We start from the raw sequence: 19,434 nt of genomic DNA on the forward strand, positions 1-19,434 counted from the left end.
CGCGGGCTCACTTTCGGGAAAAAAAAACAGAAAGAACAAAGAGAAAGACTACTGCACGCTGCCTCTCGAGTCTTGACCGTGCTACCCGGCCCCTACCGCCGGGATGAACAGGACGGAGAGATTCCGGGGGAAAAAAGTTAATTTCCTCCTCCTTTGCATTGCAAATTTGCGAGAGATCAGTCCTAGAGTAGTAGCCGGTTAAGGTTAACCGCACAAAAGAAACACGAGCTAGGAGCTACTAGCTGCCTATTTTTTACTGCATGAGCTACTAGCTAAGAGTACATTCGTGGCAGCTAGGATTAGCTAGCTAGCAGCATGACTGCATGAGCATCATCTTGGGCGGCTCGATCGGCCAATTCCATTTCCGCCGCTACATCACCATCTCGGCCGGCGGAGGCAGGTTGAGGTCCAGCCCGAGGCCCACCGACGCCGCCGCCGCCCCCGGGTACCCGCAGCTCCGCTCTTGGTCGGCCCCCTTCAGCGGCGGCAGGAACTGCCGCACCACCGTCTTCGTCGGCGCCGGGTCCAGGAACAGGCACGGCGAATCATCGGCCGCCGCGGGGTAGTTGGTGGCGGCGCGTGGCCCGCGGAGCTTCCGCGCGGCGGCGTCGTAGGCCCGCGCGGCCTCCTCGGGGGTGTCGAAGGTGCCCAGCCACACGCGCGCCTTCCGCGCCGGGTCGCGGATCTCCGCCGCGTACCGGCCCCACGGCCGCCTCCGCACGCCGCGGAGCCTCGGCTGCTGCTGCTGCTCGGCCGCCGCGCGCTCCGCGCTGCAGCCGCCGCCGCTGCTGCTGCTTCCGGCCGGCGAAGGGGACCTCCTCGGCGCCATGGACAGGTCGAGCTGGCTGCACGGAGGATTGGAGGCGGATGTGCGCGCTTGCCGCTCGGCCTGCTTGCTCAGCTTGGCGTTCGAGGTTGGGAGTGTGGGATTCGGAGGTCGGGGACGCGCGCATTTTATGCAGGGGGGCAGAGGGCGGCGGCCGGCGGGTTGGAAGTGGCGGCGGCGGGGGCCACGCGGGAAGGGAGGCGAGGTCTGACTGTTGACTTGGCCGGTGGCGGGCCTCCCTGGCGTTTCGGCGGCGGCTTCCCCCTCCCGTCGGTTTCGCAGGACGTTCGCATCGGTGCCACGCTGCCTCTCGACCAGAGAGTGGCTCGTGGCCAGGGTTTACAAATCCGACCGGTCCGGTCAAATCGTCGCCCTCCGGTAGGGTTTACTGGATCGGTTTGACCAGAAATCGGTAGAAATCGGTTGAATTCAAATCCAAATTCAAAATCATATGTGCAACCGGTTCCGACCGGTTTACCTGCCGAGATGATTGGTTTACCGGCTGGTATGACCGGTTTGAGAATTTTTTATTTTTTTGAATTTAAATTTAAATTTTAAATTTGGGCCGATAGACCGGTTTATTGGTCGGTATGACCGGTTTGGGAATTTTATATTTTTAATTCAAATTTGAATTTTGAATTGGGGTCGGTTTAATACCGTCCCAATCCGTAACCGGGCCGAACCGGTTTGATCGATAACCGGTTTGATCGATAACCGGTCAAACCGGACCGGTTCCCACCGGTTTCGTTAACCCTGCTTGTGGCTCACGTGAGGTGAGGGCAGAGGGGCGGCCGGCGTCGGTTGCTGCCCGTTTTGGGACAGGAGGAACACCAATCACTGCGTCAGCCATGGCCCATGGGAGTATGTAGTACCTATCGGGCAACACATAGGCCCCGTTTAGTTTCCAAATTTATATCTATAGTATCTGTTACATCAAAATTTTAGACACATATATAAAATATTAAATATAGTTAAAAAATAATTAATTACACAATCTGACTGATTCGCACGAGATGAATCTAACGATGTTAATTAATCTATAATTGGACATTAATTATCAAGTAACAATAAAATGTGCTATAGTACCCAAACCCAAATTTTTTCACCAACTAAACACACCCAAGTCTCAACTTTTCCACCCTCGAGGATTTTGTCCTCCGGTTGTCAGCCGGCCATTCTAGTTCTTGATGGCAGCCAAGTGCCCAAGTCATTCTCTCCGGGGAAGTCATGCATCTCACTCAAAAAGTAACCTTTGGCCTTTTGTTCTTGCCGTGGTGGCTGGGTCACCCAGTGACTCAGTGAGTCTATCTATAAATCTAAATGAAGCGCATCAAGTTAAAAACCTAGCTTAAAAGTATTTCCATTAGTCATCAATAATCAAATTATCTTACAGTACTACTAATGCTACTAGTACTACTGCCAAAAATAAACGCTAGTTTTGCAATGTAAGGTATTAAGTAATTGATTAACCAAGAAATGCATTAATGAGAGAGATGCCAAAAAGAAACTCTATAATCTGTCTGCAAAAATCTAGAATGCTCTACATTTCAAGTCGGTTCAAATATAAAGGATCTGTATAAAAAAATTCTAAAACAAGAAACTCAAAAATAGAAACTAAAAAGAAAAAATTTGGAGGAAATATTGGGAAAAATATACGGCATAAAGTTTTGATATAAATTTTTTAAAAAAGTCAGAAAATATAAGAGTTGAGCAGAAAATTACAAAAATAAAATTTGGACCCACCATATAATTTTGACGTTCCACTTTATATCTTAAAAATGATAATTTGAATTTTACATGATACGGTTAGCAAGTTTGAGGATTTTAATGTATACTCCCTCTGTTCTGAAATATAAGTCATTTTTTAATTTTATTAGATTCATTGAACATTCTCTAAATCTAGACAAACTGTATGTCCAGATTCATTGAACATTCTATGAATCTGGACACAATAAAATACTCCCAGAATGACTTATATTTCAGGACGGAGAGAGTACTTTAAAAGTTTAGGATCAAGATGACACTGAGTCTAAGTTCGAGGACTCACGTTGCATTTTACTCATTCGGAAAATGTCCATGAGGATGTAAAGCGGCATTTCCGCCTTCTATTTGTACACCCAAAGGAAAGCTTGGCACAGGCCATGCATGTGGCAACCACGCGTTTCCGGACCGCACAGCTTCTCGCGTGCGCCGCACGCGCACGTTGCGGCGGGGACACCACGGCGCCGTCGGGACCGTGGAATATACTCGGGCGGCGTAGGGATGGCAATGGCTCGATTTCGGGTTGGATATCCGCGGGTTCGAGTTCGGAGATGATTTTTCACTCATGGTTTCTGGGTTCGGGGCCCCAAAATTTTTCGGGTTCGAGTTCGGGGATGATTTTTCACCCACGGTTTCCGGGTTCGGGGCCCCAAAATTTTTCGGATTCGGGTTCGGATTTGGTTTTTCATCCGTGGATACCCAATGGATAACCGTTTAGAGTAAAAACTCATATTTTACTTAGCAGTTTGTTTACTTAGACTACAAATTTTGTTCTAAGTTGACTTAGAAAATTATTTACTATTTATTGCTTCTTATTTATACATATAAATATTATATATATATATCTTGTATATGTTTATAAGAAATATTTATTTTTCTTACTATGTTGCCATACAAAGTGGATTTCGGGTATCCACGGGTTTTGGTTTCGGTTTCGGGAATGGATTTCGACCCAAATCGGTCTTCGGGTCGGGTTCGGGTTTTAAATTCGGATTTTGGTTTTAGGTGTCCAAATACTTCACCCAATCCAAACTCGACCCGTTCCATCTTGGGCGGCGTCGCTCTCAGTGGCTTGGAGATCACCCGGGGTGGGACGGGACGGGCAGCAACTGTCACGCCGCGGGCAGTGGCAGGCCCTGGGCGCCTGGGCGGCGCCGTACGCACGCACGCACGCGGAGGCCTGCTCAGTAGCGCCGCTGGGATTTTTTCAAGCGTTTAGTTCTAAAAAATATATTTCTACAGTATTTGACACACCAAATTTTCAAAATACATGCATGCATGAAATATTAAATATTGTTGAAAAAATAATTAATTACACAATTTAACTGATTCGTACGAGATGAATTTTTTAAATTTAATTAATTCATAATTAAATATTAATTACTAAATAATAATGAAATATACTATAATAACAAAATCTAAATTGTTTTACCATTTAAACACCCTTTCCTCGATCTCCCTGCCGGCTGCTGGAGGCTGGCTGGCGACATGGTAGTTGCGTCGAAGGTGCCAGCTTGCCTGGCGATGCGTGTCGCCGCCGCGTAGCTAGGTAGGCAGCACGGAGGCGCGGGCCATTGCCGCCGGTACGAGAAAAACGAGTCCATGTGGTAGCTAGCAACCTTAGCCCGTGCTAATTAGTACGATGGAATCAACTTCTAAGGGCATGTACAACGTCAGCCGATGCCGTCTCTTCGCCTCAAACCAAGCAAAATACGCCTTCCATAACATCATTGTAAAAGATTGATACACATCCAAACAAACAAACTTTACTACTTGCAATTTATTTTTTTTGTCAGCAGCTTCGCCATCTTTTTTCTTTCTGCAAGCTCTTTCAAGCTGATCAAAGACGTCTCACATTCGAACGACTTGGTTTGCTAGTAAGTTTTCGTTTACCGAATAAATCTGAGTTTTAGCTTCCGGGCGTATCGCTGTCGCTTCGTTCAGATCTATTCAAAATTTATCGAATTTATCTAATCTTTGATCTCTGGGCGCATCGCTGTTTTCTCGTTTAGATTAATTCACAAACTACCCGGCTTAGTGATCTGTTTAATTGACTGTTAGCTCTTTGTTTATCATGATAAACCCTGTAAAGCCGATTAGATTGAATCATAAGCTTAGCTTTGTCCAGATCTATACATTCGTGGGTTTGTACATTATTACTCGGCACGTGTCGGCTTTAGATCTAGCCGTCTGGTTGCTTATCGGCATCAGCAGATCATTGCCGATCCGTAGTAGATCGCTTTTATTACACGCTCATCTTTCACGATCTTGTCGCCTTCTGTATCGGCAGAACCTTGCCGATACCCCGCATAAGAGTGGTTCAGAAATCCAGCCGATACACTCTTGAATTTGACAGTTTGTTGTTTCCTTATCAATTTACATGTCAAATTGACTGGCACGCCTTGGTTCAAATTAGTGCAGTCCGGGCTTGGCGTACGGGACTCCTGGGCTTGGTGTGTGATCATCTCGCGTCAACACATCTTTTGGCACGCCTGGTGGGACACGAAACATCAAGATGTCAGAGAAGGCAGAGGTATCTAGAAATAATCAGATCCCGATCGATAAGGAGAAGTTGAAGGAAGAGCACAAGACAGAACTTAAAGCAATCACAGATGCTTTTGAGCAACGGTGTCTTTTATCCTTCAGCACCAACAGAAGTGGAGAGGTAATCAAGAAATATAATTTTCCCTCTTTTGTATCACATGAAGAGTCACAGGAGGAGGACATGATGATTCATCAGATGAATCAGGCGATTGGACATGCTTTCGTAAATCATGCTCCACTCATGGTCAACCACATCCACAGCGCTGTGATCAAGACGCTACAAGATAGAGGGACACCTGGCTTTGTGGGACCAGCTTACTATCAGGGTAGTCAAATGGTCTTCTCTCCTATTGGATCGGCTCCTGGGACGTCACAGATCCATCCTCAAGCTCCGACTGATGAGGGTGTCATAGATGCACAGCCGATCAGTACTGTAGCGTCAACTCAGATTCCTCCTGTGTACACCAATTCTACGCCGATGGCTACATATGCACAGGAGAACTTAATGTCAGGATACCCAGCTGGTTGGAATCCAACTACTGGACTTGGTATGCCTCCGGAATTCATGATCCCATCTCCATCGAAGCAGCCAAGTACATCGGCTTCTCAGCCGATGAATCAGCAAGTCAGTGCGTCGGTTCCCCAGACTCAGCCTCAAGATACCGCACCAGCATCACAACTAGCGGTTACACCTACATCAGTACCCTCGCCAGCAAGTCCAAGCAACATGTCGGCCCCGTGCCCGACACCTCAACAACAGTATCTGGCGATGATGCTGCAAACCAAGTCTCCTACAGAAGTCCTGGCAAACAGATTTCCTCATGCAAATGGAGTCACATGGGTTTTCCAAAATCTTACGACTGGTATGCTGCGCCATGTGGATGTGCCTAATGTACCTAGCTTTGCACAGCGTCAGCCTAGTCAGAAGGCAACACAGAGCAATCAAAGCAATGAGATGGTGCTGTACCAATCACCATCCAATCAACCCCCTTAGCAAACTACACCGACTACATCGGCTGCTCAGCCGATGACCTCGCCAGACATCCAGCCAGCATCGGCAACCTTGCCGTTGACTCTACCAGCACCACAGGCAGCATCGGCTGGTGGCCAGCAGATCGACTGGGCATCCAAGATTGCTGAGGTGATGAGAGAACAGTTTGGTTTGAAGCCAAAACAGCAGAATCTGATGTACAGAACTCCATATCCAGCTGCTTATGATCAACTGCCGTTGCCCCACAAGTACAAGCTTCCAGATTTCACCAAGTTCTCTGGATAGGGAGAAGTCTCCACAGTGGAACATATCAACAGATTCATTGTGCAGTGTGGAGAGGCAGCTCAACATGACGCATTAAAAGTGTGTTTGTTTTCCATGTCTTTGTCTGGATCGGCCTTCACATGGTTCACTACATTACCAGACAACTCCATTATATACTGGGCCGATCTGGAAAAGCAGTTCCACCAGTTTTTCTATTCTGGTGTAGAGGAGATGAAGTTGACCGATCTGACCAACTTTTGGCAAAGAAACGATGAATCGATCGCTGCCTTCATTCAGAGGTTCAGAGATGTCAAGAACCGGTGCTTCAGTCTGGTTCTGTCTGATCAACAGCTAGCAGAGGTTGCCTTCCAAGGACTCCTGCCACACATCAAGGAGAAGTATGCTTCTCAAGTGTTCTACAGCATCAGTCAAATGGCTAACAGGATGACAGGGGAGGCAAGACCATATGAGCAGAAGAGGAGCAACTTCCAGAAAAAGGTTAATTTTGTTGACTGCTCAGATTCTTCTGATTCAGATGATGATCAGATGGTGGGATCGGCTGAATGGGTTCATAACAATAAGAAGCCGATCTCATGTCCTTTCGGTAACAAAGAACCAGAGAAGTATGGGTTCGATATTACCAAGGCTAACAAGATATTCGACCTGTTGCTATCAGAGGGACAGATCAACCTGAAGCCATACCATAAGATCCCGACAGATCAAGAGTTGAAGAATATCAAGTACTGCAAGTGGCACAATGCGACATCTCATGACATCAATGAGTGCAAGGTATTCCGTCAGCAAATACAATCGGCTATAGAGCAGGATAGGCTCAAGTTTGAGACACCCAAAAAAGACGATGAAGATTGATGGGCATCCATTTCCAGCAAACATGGTAGATGTTGGAAAGAAGGATATTGCTTTACAAACAAAGATGCTCATATCACAATCGCCCAAGGAATCTAGTGCTGTTGATCCCAAAGCACAGATAACAGCCGATGAAGCTAAAGGCAAAGGGCCGCAATAGAAAGAAGAGTCGGCGGTGCCTAAGAAGAAGGTCACATCTCAGATATTATTGAACAAATTCCAACGTGATCAAGAAAGAAGACAGTATCGGGAAGAGTCTGCACGACGACGTGAAGGGCATTGGAAGTGTCCTTTCTTCGTGTACTGTTGGGAAGAAGGGTTGACTCTGCTGACAGTAGATAATTGTCCAGAGTACAACGATTTCTATTGTGAAGACTGGTCGTACAAGAAACCACGTTTCGACCAGAGGCCTTGAGGGCCGATCATTAGAGAGAGAGAGGTGATGATTGGCGCATCACTGTACATGATCGGCTGGGGGGTAGGGTTTCTGTGCATGATCGGCTGGGGGGCAGGACCATGCTACGTGATCCTGCAGGAGGAAGGATTTCTGCTGATGAGCGAGTTGAACAAGCTGCTGCTGCTCAAGTTCCAGATGAATACCCACACCGTAGAGATCCGGAAAGAGTGCCTATTCTTGATAATATTGATCGGTCTCGATGGTGCCCAGGAGGTTTGACCAGATCTCAAAAGAGACGGGTTCAAAGGTTACGTCAGACAGAGGCACTGGAGGAAGAGGAAAGAAAAGAGGTTCCTAGGAGAAGAATCAGGTCTGAAGTTTGGCGTATCAAGCCAAAGGCCGATGGAGGACAACGATCAGAGTCATCGGCCACATCTGTTAATGTAACCTCCATGCTTCTACCGATCCAAGCAGTCGGTTCTCCCAACCGTTCCTAATGGATGAGTTCCTAGAAGATGAAGGAAAGTTGAGGTATGGGTTCACGTCGGCCGATGCATTGGAGGAAGTAGACATTGGAGATGGAGATAGGCCAAGGCCGATGTTTATTAGTGCTAAGTTAGATCCTGAGTATAAACAATAGTTGGTAAAGCTGTTAAAAGAGTACAAAGATTGTTTTGCTTGGGAGTATTATGAAATGCCAGGTTTGGATCGATCTATCATTGAACATCGCTTGCCTATCAAACCTGGATATCGGCCACATCAGCAAGGGTCAATACGGTGCAATCCTAAGATCTTAACAGACATAAAGGCCGAGATCACAAAGTTGATAGAAGCGAAGTTCATCAGACAATGCAGATATGCTGAATGAATATCCAATGTGGTTCATGTGTATAAAAAGAATGGGAAGCTACGTGTATGCATTGACTTCAGGAATCTCAACAAAGCTACGCCATGGATGGTAATCCAATGCCAGTTGCCGATATGTTAGTAGATGCTGCTGCAGGACATAAAGTGATCAGTTTCATGGATGGGAATGCTGGATACAATCAAATATTCATGGCTGAGGAAGATATTCATAAAATTGCATTCAGATGTCCAGGACATGTCGGTTTGTTTGAGTGGATTATCATGACTTTTGGTTTGAAGAACGCTGGAGCAACATACCAGAGGGCCATGAACTACATCTTCCATGAAATCATCGGCAAGATTGTTGAGATTTATATTGATAATGTTGTGGTGAAGTCCAAAGGATACCAAGAGCATTTAGCCGACCTATGCAAAGCTTTGGAATGTACTAGAAGACATGAATTGAAGATGAATCCTAACAAGTGTGCATTTGGTGTGTCGGTTGGTCAGTTCTTTGGGTTCATGGTACATGAAAGAGGAATTGAGATTAGTCAGAAGACTATCACAGCCATTAATAAAGTAGTGGCTTCAGAGACAAAAGTTGAACTTCAATCACTGATCGGTAAGATTAATTTTATTCGGAGGTTTATTGCTAATCTATCCGGTAAAATACAACCGTTCAGTCCTTTATTGAAGTTGAAGGCCGATCAGAAATTTGTATGGGGAGAAGCACAGCAAAAGGCATTGGATGAAATCAAGCAATATCTAACATCGCCTCCTGTGTTGGTCCCACCACAAAAGCACAAGCCGTTTAAATTATATTTATCGGCTGATGAGCGTGCTATCGGATCGGCCCTTATTCAGGAGTTTGAGGGAAAAGAGCGCGTGATTTATTTCGTCAGTAGAAGACTCTTGGATGCTGAAACCAGGTATTCTCCTGTTGAAAGATTATGTCATTGCTTATACTTTTCTTGTACCAAACTTATACATTATCTATTGTCGGCTGAGTGTGTTATGGTGAGCAAAGATGATGTTATCAAATACATGCTCTCTTTGCCGATTCTGAGTGGGAGAATTGGGAAATAGATTATGGCCTTGTCTAAGTTTGATTTAAGATATGAATCGGCTAAAGCAGTTAAGGGACAAGTCATGGCCGATTTTGTTGTTCAGCATTATGGGCCAGAATTGGGAGTTGTTGATCTAGTTCCATGGACATTATTCTTTGATGGTTCATCATGTGGAGTTGGATCTGGTATTGGCATTGTTTTGGTGTCGCCTCGGGGGGCAACATTTGAGTTGTCTTTTCCAATAGAAGCTACTGCTACCAATAATCAGACTGAGTACCAGGCTTTGCTTAAAGGAATTCGACTGTTACAAGAGATCAGAGCTGATGCAGTTGAAATATTTGGGGATTCCATGCTGGTGGTTAATCAGTTGATCGGCATATATGAGTGCAAAGATCATATCCTACGAGTTTATCATGAAGAATGCTGCCGATTGCTGAAAGAATTCAAGAAAGTGACCATCGAACATGTACCCAAACTTTACAATGGAGATTTTAATCGGCTGGCACAGCATGCTTCTGGTTATCGGCCGATGGAAGGTGTGATGTCTTTGGAATTGCCTGCTGATGATTGGAGGAAAGAGATTGTGGAATATTTGGAAGATCCTTCCAAGAAAGTAAGCCGAAGGATTAGATTTCAGGTGACTAAGTACGTGTTGCTTGAAGGAGAACTTTATTATCGGACGATTGATGGAGTTTTACTTAGATGTCTTGACATAGATGAAGCTAAAGTTTTGATGGGGGAGATACATGAATGTGTCTGTGGTTCACATCAGTCAGCATAGAAAATGAAATGGGTGATCAGGAGGAACGGAGATTTTTGGCCAACCATGTTAGAAGATTGCTTCACTTATTACAAAGGTTGTCAAGGGTGCCGGAAATTTGGAAATATTCAGAGAGCACCGGCATCGGCTATGAATCCCATCATTAAGTCGTGGCCGTTTAGAGGATGGGGAATTGATTTGATCGGACAAACTTATCCACCATCCAGCAAGAATCACAAGTTCATACTAGGAGCAACAGATTATTTCACCAAATAGGTTCAAGCAATTCCTCTGAAGGCAGTGACATCCAAAGAGAAGATTGAATTTGTGAAGGAACATATTGTTTATTGGTTTGGCACTCCGCAAACTATTACGACCGATCAAGGCAGTATGTTTATTTCAGAGGAGTTTGGAGAGTTTGCTGCAAGTATGGGAATTAAATTGTTAAATTCTTCTCCGTATTATGCTCAAGCCAATGGCCAGGCAGAAGCTTCTAATAAAGGGATTGTCAAGTTGATTAAGAGGAAAATTGCAGAACAGCCAAAGAGATGGCATACGACTCTTAATGAAGTTTTGTGGGCTTACAGAATGTCTTGCCATGGGGCTACTAAAGTGTCTCCGTATCAGCTAATCTATGGGCATGAAGCTGTACTTCCTTGGGAAACTAGACTTGGTTCCAGACGGGTTACATTCCAAGATTAGTTGGCAGCCGATGATTATATTGCACTGATGAAGGATGAGTTGGAAGATTTGGCTGGGCATCGGCTGAACGCCCTCATCAGTATCGAGGCTAATAAAGCTAGAGTGGGCCGATGGTATGATAAGAAAGTCAGAGCCAAAACTTTTAACCAAGGAGACTTGGTGTGGAAACTGGTCTTGCCGATAGGAACAAAAGATCCCAAATTCGGCAAGTGGTCTCCAATATGGGAGGGGCCCTACAAGATTAGTAGATGTGTTCCTGGGAACGCATACATTCTGGAGACTTTAGAAGGAGAAGAATTTTTCAGCGTGCTTAATGGCAAATATTTGAAGAAATATTACCCAAGTGTTTGGGTAGATGCATAGCCGATTACATAAGAAGATCGATTGGATTCAGAGTAGCTGATACAGAAAGTGTATCGCCTTTAGTGCAAGAAATAAGGAAAAACTTGATCGTGTTGTAATGCGTTCGAGTATTTTCGTGGCCGATATGACAAGTATCGCCCTTAGATCAAAAAACTTAATCCAACAATGTTTGTTTTGGATTTGATTTGACTTTCTATTCGAGTTTGATCGTGAGAGGATGTTGGTATATTCGGTGCAATTGCAAGACAGAAATTAATACGAAGTACAACAAAGACAAAAGACAGGAGCCAATGAGGGGAGCTAGTTCGTTGATTATATTTACAAAAAGCCAGATATGCTGTTACATTACAACCTAATCTGACTCTGCTCCGAAGAGGTTGCTGACAACCCCATCCAAGCTGACATCACCAACGACGGCGTCAGCTGGGTAGTATAGGTCATCGACAAGCTCCTCGAAAGCCTCTCGCCGCAAGCCCGGCTCGGGGAAGATCGGCTCCCACTGCCGATAGTCTGCCGCGGAAATGGTGGAGATGACGACGATGGCTCTGGCGGCGCCCTCGTGAGCTCTGTGGCGGGCAACCTTCGTGACATGCGCCGGGATGTTCTGGAGGCGCGCGGCGATGGTGCTTCCCCTCGCGTTCACCGAGTCGATGGCGACTCGGGCGGCGTCCAGGAGATTCTGGACTTGCGACTCCAAGTCTGGGAAAGAAAGGATTATAGCAGAATATGTGAAGAAGAAATTGCTGAAGAATGACATGGCCAGAAATCTTACTGGCAGCCTTGGTGTCGGCGTTGGTGAGCTAGCCGCGGATCACGACCTGATCCATCTGCGCCCGTCGAGGTCGCGGCGGGCCTCGTTGAGCTGGCGGAGGAGGTCCAGGGCTCAGAAGTTGGGGGGGGGGAGCTCCATGGCGGCGTACCTGCAGAGAGGAATAGACGGTCAAAAGCATACCTAAGTATCAGCATTGGTAGGGAAGATAACGACGTCTTACCCCAGACGGGGACGGAGCGGCGGTGGAGCATCGGAGGAACCCTCGCCGGCGCGCTTGTTGCTGGCCATTTGTTCTGGAGAAGGAGAGGAGGCTAGGGTTTTTGGGAGCTTGAGGAAGAAGAAGGCAAAGAGAGCTCTGGCCGATGAGAGGGCTGCAGTGCTGATGGGGCAATTTATAGTCTAAGGTGGGGAAGATGAATTGGTTGTGTGCACCAGCATGGTCTTTACTCTTGGGTCTAATCGAGGGACACATGGGTAAAAAGACGGGAGATGAATCGTCAGATTCCCTTTGTGTGGACGAAAAGATGAAAGGTTGAGGGCAAAGAAGAGATTTTCACTTGCCACCCACACGGGAAGCGAGACGGCAGTAAGTGAAGGGACCGTTCGGCAGCATAATCATGATAGGGTTTAATTTCAAAGTAAAAAGGACATTTTTACTCCGAAATTGGGGGGCATGTGTTGACACCAAATTTTGGCACGTGGCAAGGAAGATTGTTGCAAAGGAGAAAAAGTTTTGTGCTGTACGATCGGTGGATTTGGAGGGACGATCGTATGCCACGGTCAAAGATCTTGCTGACCGGAGAGGGGGGAGTCGATCAGATATTTTGGCTTCGGTTTGGCAAGATTTATCTTATTTTTAGAAGTAGTTTTTATTCCCTAGAATAGAATCGTGCTTTGTCATAATCGGCTAGGATTGTGTTAGCGTGGGGTATAAATATGAACCCCCAGCCATTGTAAAAGATTGATACACATCCAAACAAACAAACTTTACTACTTGCAATTTATTTTCTTGTCGGCGGCTTCGCCATTTTTTTTGCGAGCTCTTTCAAGCTGATCAAGTACGTCTCACATTCGAGCGACTTGGTTTGCTGGTAAGTTTTCATTTACCGAGTAAATCTGAGCTTTAGCTTCCGGGCGTATCGCTGTTGCTTTGTTCAGATCTATTCAAAATTTATCGAATTTATCTAAGCTTTGATATCTGGGCGCATCTCTGTTTTCTCCTTTAGATTAATTCACAAACTACCCAGCTTAGTGATCTGTTTAATCGGCTGTAAGCTCTTTGTTTATCACGATAAACCCTGTAAAGCCGATTAGATTGAATTATAAGCTTAGCTTTGTCCAGATCCATACATTCGTGGATTTGTACATTGTTACTCGGCACGTGTCGGCTTTAGATCTAGCCGTCTGGTTGCTTATCGGCATCGGCAGCTCATTGCCGATCCGTAGTAGATCACTTTTATTACACGCTTATCTTTCACGATCTTGTCGCCTTTTGTATCGGCAGAACTTTGCCGATACCCCGCGTAAGAGTGGTTCGGAAATCCAGCCGATACACTCTTGAATTTGACGGTTTGTTGTTTCTTTGTCAATTTACAGGTCAAATTGACTGGCACGCCTTGGTTCAAATCAGTGCAGTCCGGGTTTGGCGTACGGGGCTCCTGGGCTTAGTATGTGATCATCTCTCATCAACACCTATCCTCAGAGGCCATAGCACAACCATTTACTAAAATTGGTCCAGATATTGAACTCCTAATTTTATAAAATAGCTGAACAAACAAAAGAGCAACAGATTAGTATATTCACTACATATTAAACTCACGCGCAGAATTTTGGCTGTTTACTTTCTCCTGCCATGCCATTGTTCGTTTCTATGCCCTTCTCCGTTCCTAGTATATGTTTGTTTGCTCATTAAGTTAATTGCAGACTGAACTTCATGGAAGGGCTGCTTTGCAGTGGTCAATCTTTCTTGATTCACTCTGCAATTTTACTCACCGCAATTACTGAACCAGGGTGTGTTTTTACTTGCAGTGCTGATGTCGAAGAAGAAATTTTGTGCTGAGAATTGAGGTTAGTATCCTATTGTTCTTGATGTGCTACTGTCAATTCTTTTTTAGGAATTCTGAAGTGGTATAGCACTGCAGCCTGAAATGGTACTGTCCTTTTTTTTCAGGAATTCGGAAGTAGTTCAGTACTGCAGCTTGAAATTTGTGGCCAGGTCTTGTTTGTGGCCAGGTGGTCTGCAGCATATGCTACTACAGGATAGCTGTTCTTTTTGTGTGAACTGATGCTAGTCTGTGTCTGAATGTTTGTGTGAACTGATAGTCTGAATATTTGTGTGAACATTGTGAGAATTTGTTATCAGCCTATTTATTATCTATTAACTGATGCCACTTTATTATTATAGCATGTCATGTATTCCTATCCATATAAATATATATTATATACATGATTATTCTAAGAGTCATACACATTATTTGATATATTATGTATTCTTCCATGTATGCAACACAATGACTACAAACAACAAATTATGCACTAGATCACCATGATTAATGTGTCAAAGAGTGAATTAAGTATCTAGCAGACAGCTTGTTATACAAGCTGACTGTTTAGTTGTCTGTGTGATAAATATACAGCAGCTGTCTGAACCTTTGTACATGCCCTAAGTAACTTGAGCTTATTAACTGTACGGAGTACATATTGTTTGGAAAAAGAATCTCGCGTGAACTAAGTTCAAACATCGTGCGGTCGGCGCATGCAAATCCAGAGTCGCCCATGCATCTGCCGCCGTGGGATTTTTTATTTTTAATATATTTTTAAGTTTTATTTTAAAATAATTTATCCCAATAAATATTTGCAGATCTAATTCTTTTGGTCGCACCAATCCGCGTGGCTAGATAAAACATACTGCTGCACCACGTACTTTGGAGCGCTCAAAAGGGGTCTGACAGTGCATATTCCACGTGTCAAGTTTGTTGCGCCACTCTCACCGGCGGGATGAGATCTGACCTTAGAATTTTAATTCATAAAAACTTGAATGAAGATAATTTTTATATAAAATTTTAGTTCTCAACGAGATCTACAACTTGACTTTGTCGTTTTGAGTTTTTTCATTTGAATTTTATAAGATGCCTAAATAATTAATTTAATCTTTTGACAACATATTAAGCACGTGTATCTCTATCGGATGCTCTCCAACTTAACATGTTTATCATGGTTCCGCCAATTAAACTCTATATGTCATGCCCCAAACACAAACTTGGGGATGGCAGCTGTCATACATTTATGAACCTTTGAAGTTCATAAGTGCACTAAGCAAAGTGGAACATTAATTTTGTCTCAAATGAAGAATATTCATACTTTATTGATGTTTACAAGCATTCAAAATTACACGTGTGTACTGAGCGAAAAGCTTAATGTGAAATAAACTAAACTATTGCTACAATTGCTCCTGGTCGTCACTCCCCATCCCAGCAAAATCTCCTCCTTCATTCAGTTCTGTGCACATCAGTCAAGCAAACAAGCAATGAGTATGCTTTCATACTCAGCAAGAAAATTTAGTTTTTTACGGAGAGTCCCTGCTTAGTATAAACATTATTAGATATCCAGAAAGTTATTCAATAAGGAGAGCTTTTAGTTGACCTCTGCAGAGAATTATTTATTTAACCGTCATAATCCCACCAATTTGGTAGTACCCCATCTCTGAGAAACCAACTCCAGATTCCTTGCTTGAGTGAGGTTTCCCCATCTCACCCTGATACCGGACTTAACACATATCGCAATTTCAAGAACCGGATGTCCCAGGCTAAGTACTACCATGTTCTTTTCCCAATTTATGATGATTTCCATTCATCAGATGATACTGTATATCGTTAAGTTTTCAAGTTCAACATTCAACAAGCTACTGATATGCACAACTTGCCTGGTTAATTCAGGGGAGTTCTTCCTTCCAATCCTCGAGGTCAATAGTACCTAACATATTGATAAGTTTTAATTAAATTTTACACTATCATTTAGGCACAAATCATTAGCTGATCATGTTTTCATTAATCGGCCACATATTGAGTAATATTCAGACCAGTCCTATACACATATAGGTGTCAGTTCAGTTAGGCATCCTCATGTGTGAATTGTTTAATTTGGAGTCCACTTATATCATGATTGTTTCCATGCGAAAATGGTTATCTATTATTAGTAAGATTACACATGTGTTCCTCAAACCTTTAGTCCCATTAGAGAGTTCTGAACCAATGCATGTAAGCATACTGTAAAACATTTCTTTAAAATAGTAACATTCTTGCTAGCAGAAAATGGGTCCGGCAGCAGTGGCCACATACATCTGTTCTTTAGTCAACAATTTAGGTGTGTTCTCGTATGACAAATCACTAGTTAAAGAGACAAGTATTAGAGGGAACAAGCAGTTTAGTTTCAGACCTTGCTTAGATTGTTACACGAAGCAAGACAGAGGCTATACACCAACAGGCACTAGTGATAGCAGTAAAGATCATATACGGGGTCTGAGAGAACTAGCACGAACAGGGAGAAAAGAATAGAAATCAAGAGTAGTATGAAAGTAAATCTGCTAGAGGAGCATACCTTAGTAGCAAGGTCACTTCCAACTCTCTGATTTATCTCGATCTCTCCCAACCCTACCGTGCTCTGTTCTTTTTTTTTGGAATTGTTTTGGTGCAGGTTGTGAGTGGAAGAGAGGGCTGTATAAATACACAATCTTAACCTGAGCTGGGTTAAATTCTACCCTGCTTCAGTTTTCTCATCTCTATCTGTAGGGATACGTGGGGGTTAGGGAAACCTATAGGTGTCCAGGGTCTTTTTTTTTTTAATTGCTGTAGTCGTCATCTCTATCCAGGTCTTTCTTATCTCATTTCTTTCTCTTGATTTATTTTATTTCTTCTTCACAGCCTAGTGTATATTCTATTGAACCCGGAGTTTGGATACAATGCAGTTGTAGCCTTTAGCAAGAATTTGTTATCTAGTATCTAGAATTACATAACAGTCCACTGGTTATACACACGTAATATTGTTTCTAGTTTCTTACAGTCTTCCCCCCTAAATAAAATTTCGTCCTCGAAATTCATACCTTTTAGCTCTGAAAAAGGTATGGATATGATTTCAATATATCATCCTCTTGTTCCCATGTGGCTTCATCTTCAGAGTGATTACTCCATTAAATCTTGAGGAAACGAATAGTTTTATGCCTTGTCTCCTACTCCTTTGTATCAATAATACGTGTTGGATATTCTTTGTAAGTCAAATCTTCTTGTAGTTGTTCTTTCGGTATTTCAATATATTCTTCAGACTCTCGGAGACATTTTCTAAGCATTGACACATGGAACACATTATATATTCCTGCCATTGATTCTGGGAGCTGCAATCTGTATGCAACTTCTCCAATTTTCTCAATAACCGAAAATGGTCCTATATATATATATGGTGGACTTAGTTTCTTGTTCATTCCAAATCTTTTAACCCCTTTCATTGGTGATACTTTCAGATATACTAATTCTCCTATATCAAACTCTATTTTCCTTCTTTTATTATCTGCATAATTCTTTTGTCTACTTTGTGCTGTCCTCAGTCTCTCTTATTATTCATATCTTCTCTTCAGTTTCTTGTATTATTTCTGGTCCTAACATTCTCCTTTCTCCCACTTCATCTCAACAGATAGGTGATCGGCATCTTCTCCCATATAAAGCTTCATAGGGAGCCATTTGAATGCTTGATTGGTAGCTATTATTATAAGCAAATTCTAACAAAAATATAAAAGAAAAAGAATAAAAATAACCCATAACTAGGCTGAATTCAACCGACACCCAAAACAGTTAAAATAAAAACAAGCAAAACAATCTATAACAGCCAATGGCCCGAATCGTCTTCAGTTTGGGCCGACATCTCGGACAAATTTAGGTCGAAACAATTACATGGGCCGACATCAGTTTGGGCTCGAGGAAGAAGATGATCTCCGTTGTTGCGCCGGCTAATTAAACAGCCCAAAAAAAAAACTACTAAGTTCCGGTGCAGTTTTTTCTTCACCGGCCGTGATATTTGCTTTAAGATTGTGAGTGTTCACGTGTGCTGTGTCTGGTCTCTGTCCGGCGGCGGCGGAGGAAAAAAACCCAAAGCGGAACCGTAGTTTCCTCGGCCTCCTCCTCTTTCCCCATGGCCACCGCCACCGTCTCCTCCTGGATTCCGCCCATCCTTCCCGAGTGCGACTGTTACGGCGACGCTGTCCTCGTCGACATGCGGTGCTACGACTCCGACCGCCCCAACGCCACCACCGCCTCGGGCACCACGAGCAGAGGCCTGCCACTCCAGGTGACCTTCCACCCCGCCCGACCGCCGCTCCTCTCCCACTTCGGCATCCACTGCCCCGGCCTGGAATGCACCTTCGCCGCGCCCAAGGTTGTCGCCACCGACGGCGACCTCGTCCTCCTCCGCGTCCCCGGCGTCCTCACCGCCACCGCAAGCATACGGGCCTGGGACTACTTCCCGCCGGCTGGATCGGCTCCCCAATCCGCACCCGCGGAGCTTCGCCGACTCCGACACCGCCCTCCTCAGCCGCGACGGCGGCGGCTCGTACGCCGTCGCAGCCCTCAATGTTCGTTGCCCGGTGTTCGGGCGCGACAGGCGCACGATCATCAGGTGGGACTTCGATCTCCACCTGTACCGGTCCTCCGATCCCCGAGGATGGATCACCAAGCGGATGTCTGTGGAGGAGCTCGTGCGGGACACCCTTGTCCCGTTACCTGCCGCTATGGAGGACGCCATGCTGTACCACGACACGGGGAAGACGGTCACGGTTGGCGGTGAGCATGGGACGGTCGCCTGGGTGGATCTATGGCGTGGCATCTTCCTCTGCGATGCGACGTCCTCCGGGAGCACCCGGTGCTCCGAGACATCCCACTGCCTGTGCCGGCAAGGGGGAACTGGAAGCGCCTCCTCAAACAAGTTATACCAGACTTTATCAGGGACGTTACCATCAGCCGACGCAAAGACTGTATCAAGCATATTTTCGTGTGCTACTATCGTTAGTTATGAAATGTGTTGTTTGTCAAGTTGAGAATCTAGGGATATAATGTTTGTTTTTCACACAGTTTGGTAGGGTCTGAGTGACCAACCTGTTATAGGCAGGCTTAAGAGCTTAGCAAGTTGACGCTTGTACCCACTGCTTGATGATTGCACTTTGATGCGATGGCAGGCTACATATGGGTTATATAGCGTTGTCTATATGTTGATTAAACAAATCCTGCCAATCC

The 19,434-nt window shown here is 44.7% G+C and overlaps 1 protein-coding gene and 1 pseudogene across 1 annotated transcript; one reads left to right on the forward strand and one right to left on the reverse strand.

The window, feature by feature from the left end:
- Positions 1-123: 123 nt before the first annotated feature.
- LOC120679118 (ethylene-responsive transcription factor 9-like) lies at positions 124-949 on the reverse strand. Its single transcript, XM_039960634.1, has one exon. It carries the CDS (start codon positions 827-829, stop codon positions 371-373), a length of 459 nt encoding a protein of 152 aa, XP_039816568.1. The 5' UTR covers positions 830-949; the 3' UTR covers positions 124-370.
- Positions 950-18,337: 17,388 nt separating this feature from the next.
- Positions 18,338-19,210, forward strand: LOC120677922 (annotated as a pseudogene).
- Positions 19,211-19,434: the final 224 nt, after the last annotated feature.

Source organism: Panicum virgatum, chromosome 6N (assembly GCF_016808335.1).
Source record: "Panicum virgatum strain AP13 chromosome 6N, P.virgatum_v5, whole genome shotgun sequence".
In the NCBI taxonomy this organism is placed as follows: Eukaryota; Viridiplantae; Streptophyta; class Magnoliopsida; order Poales; family Poaceae; genus Panicum; species Panicum virgatum.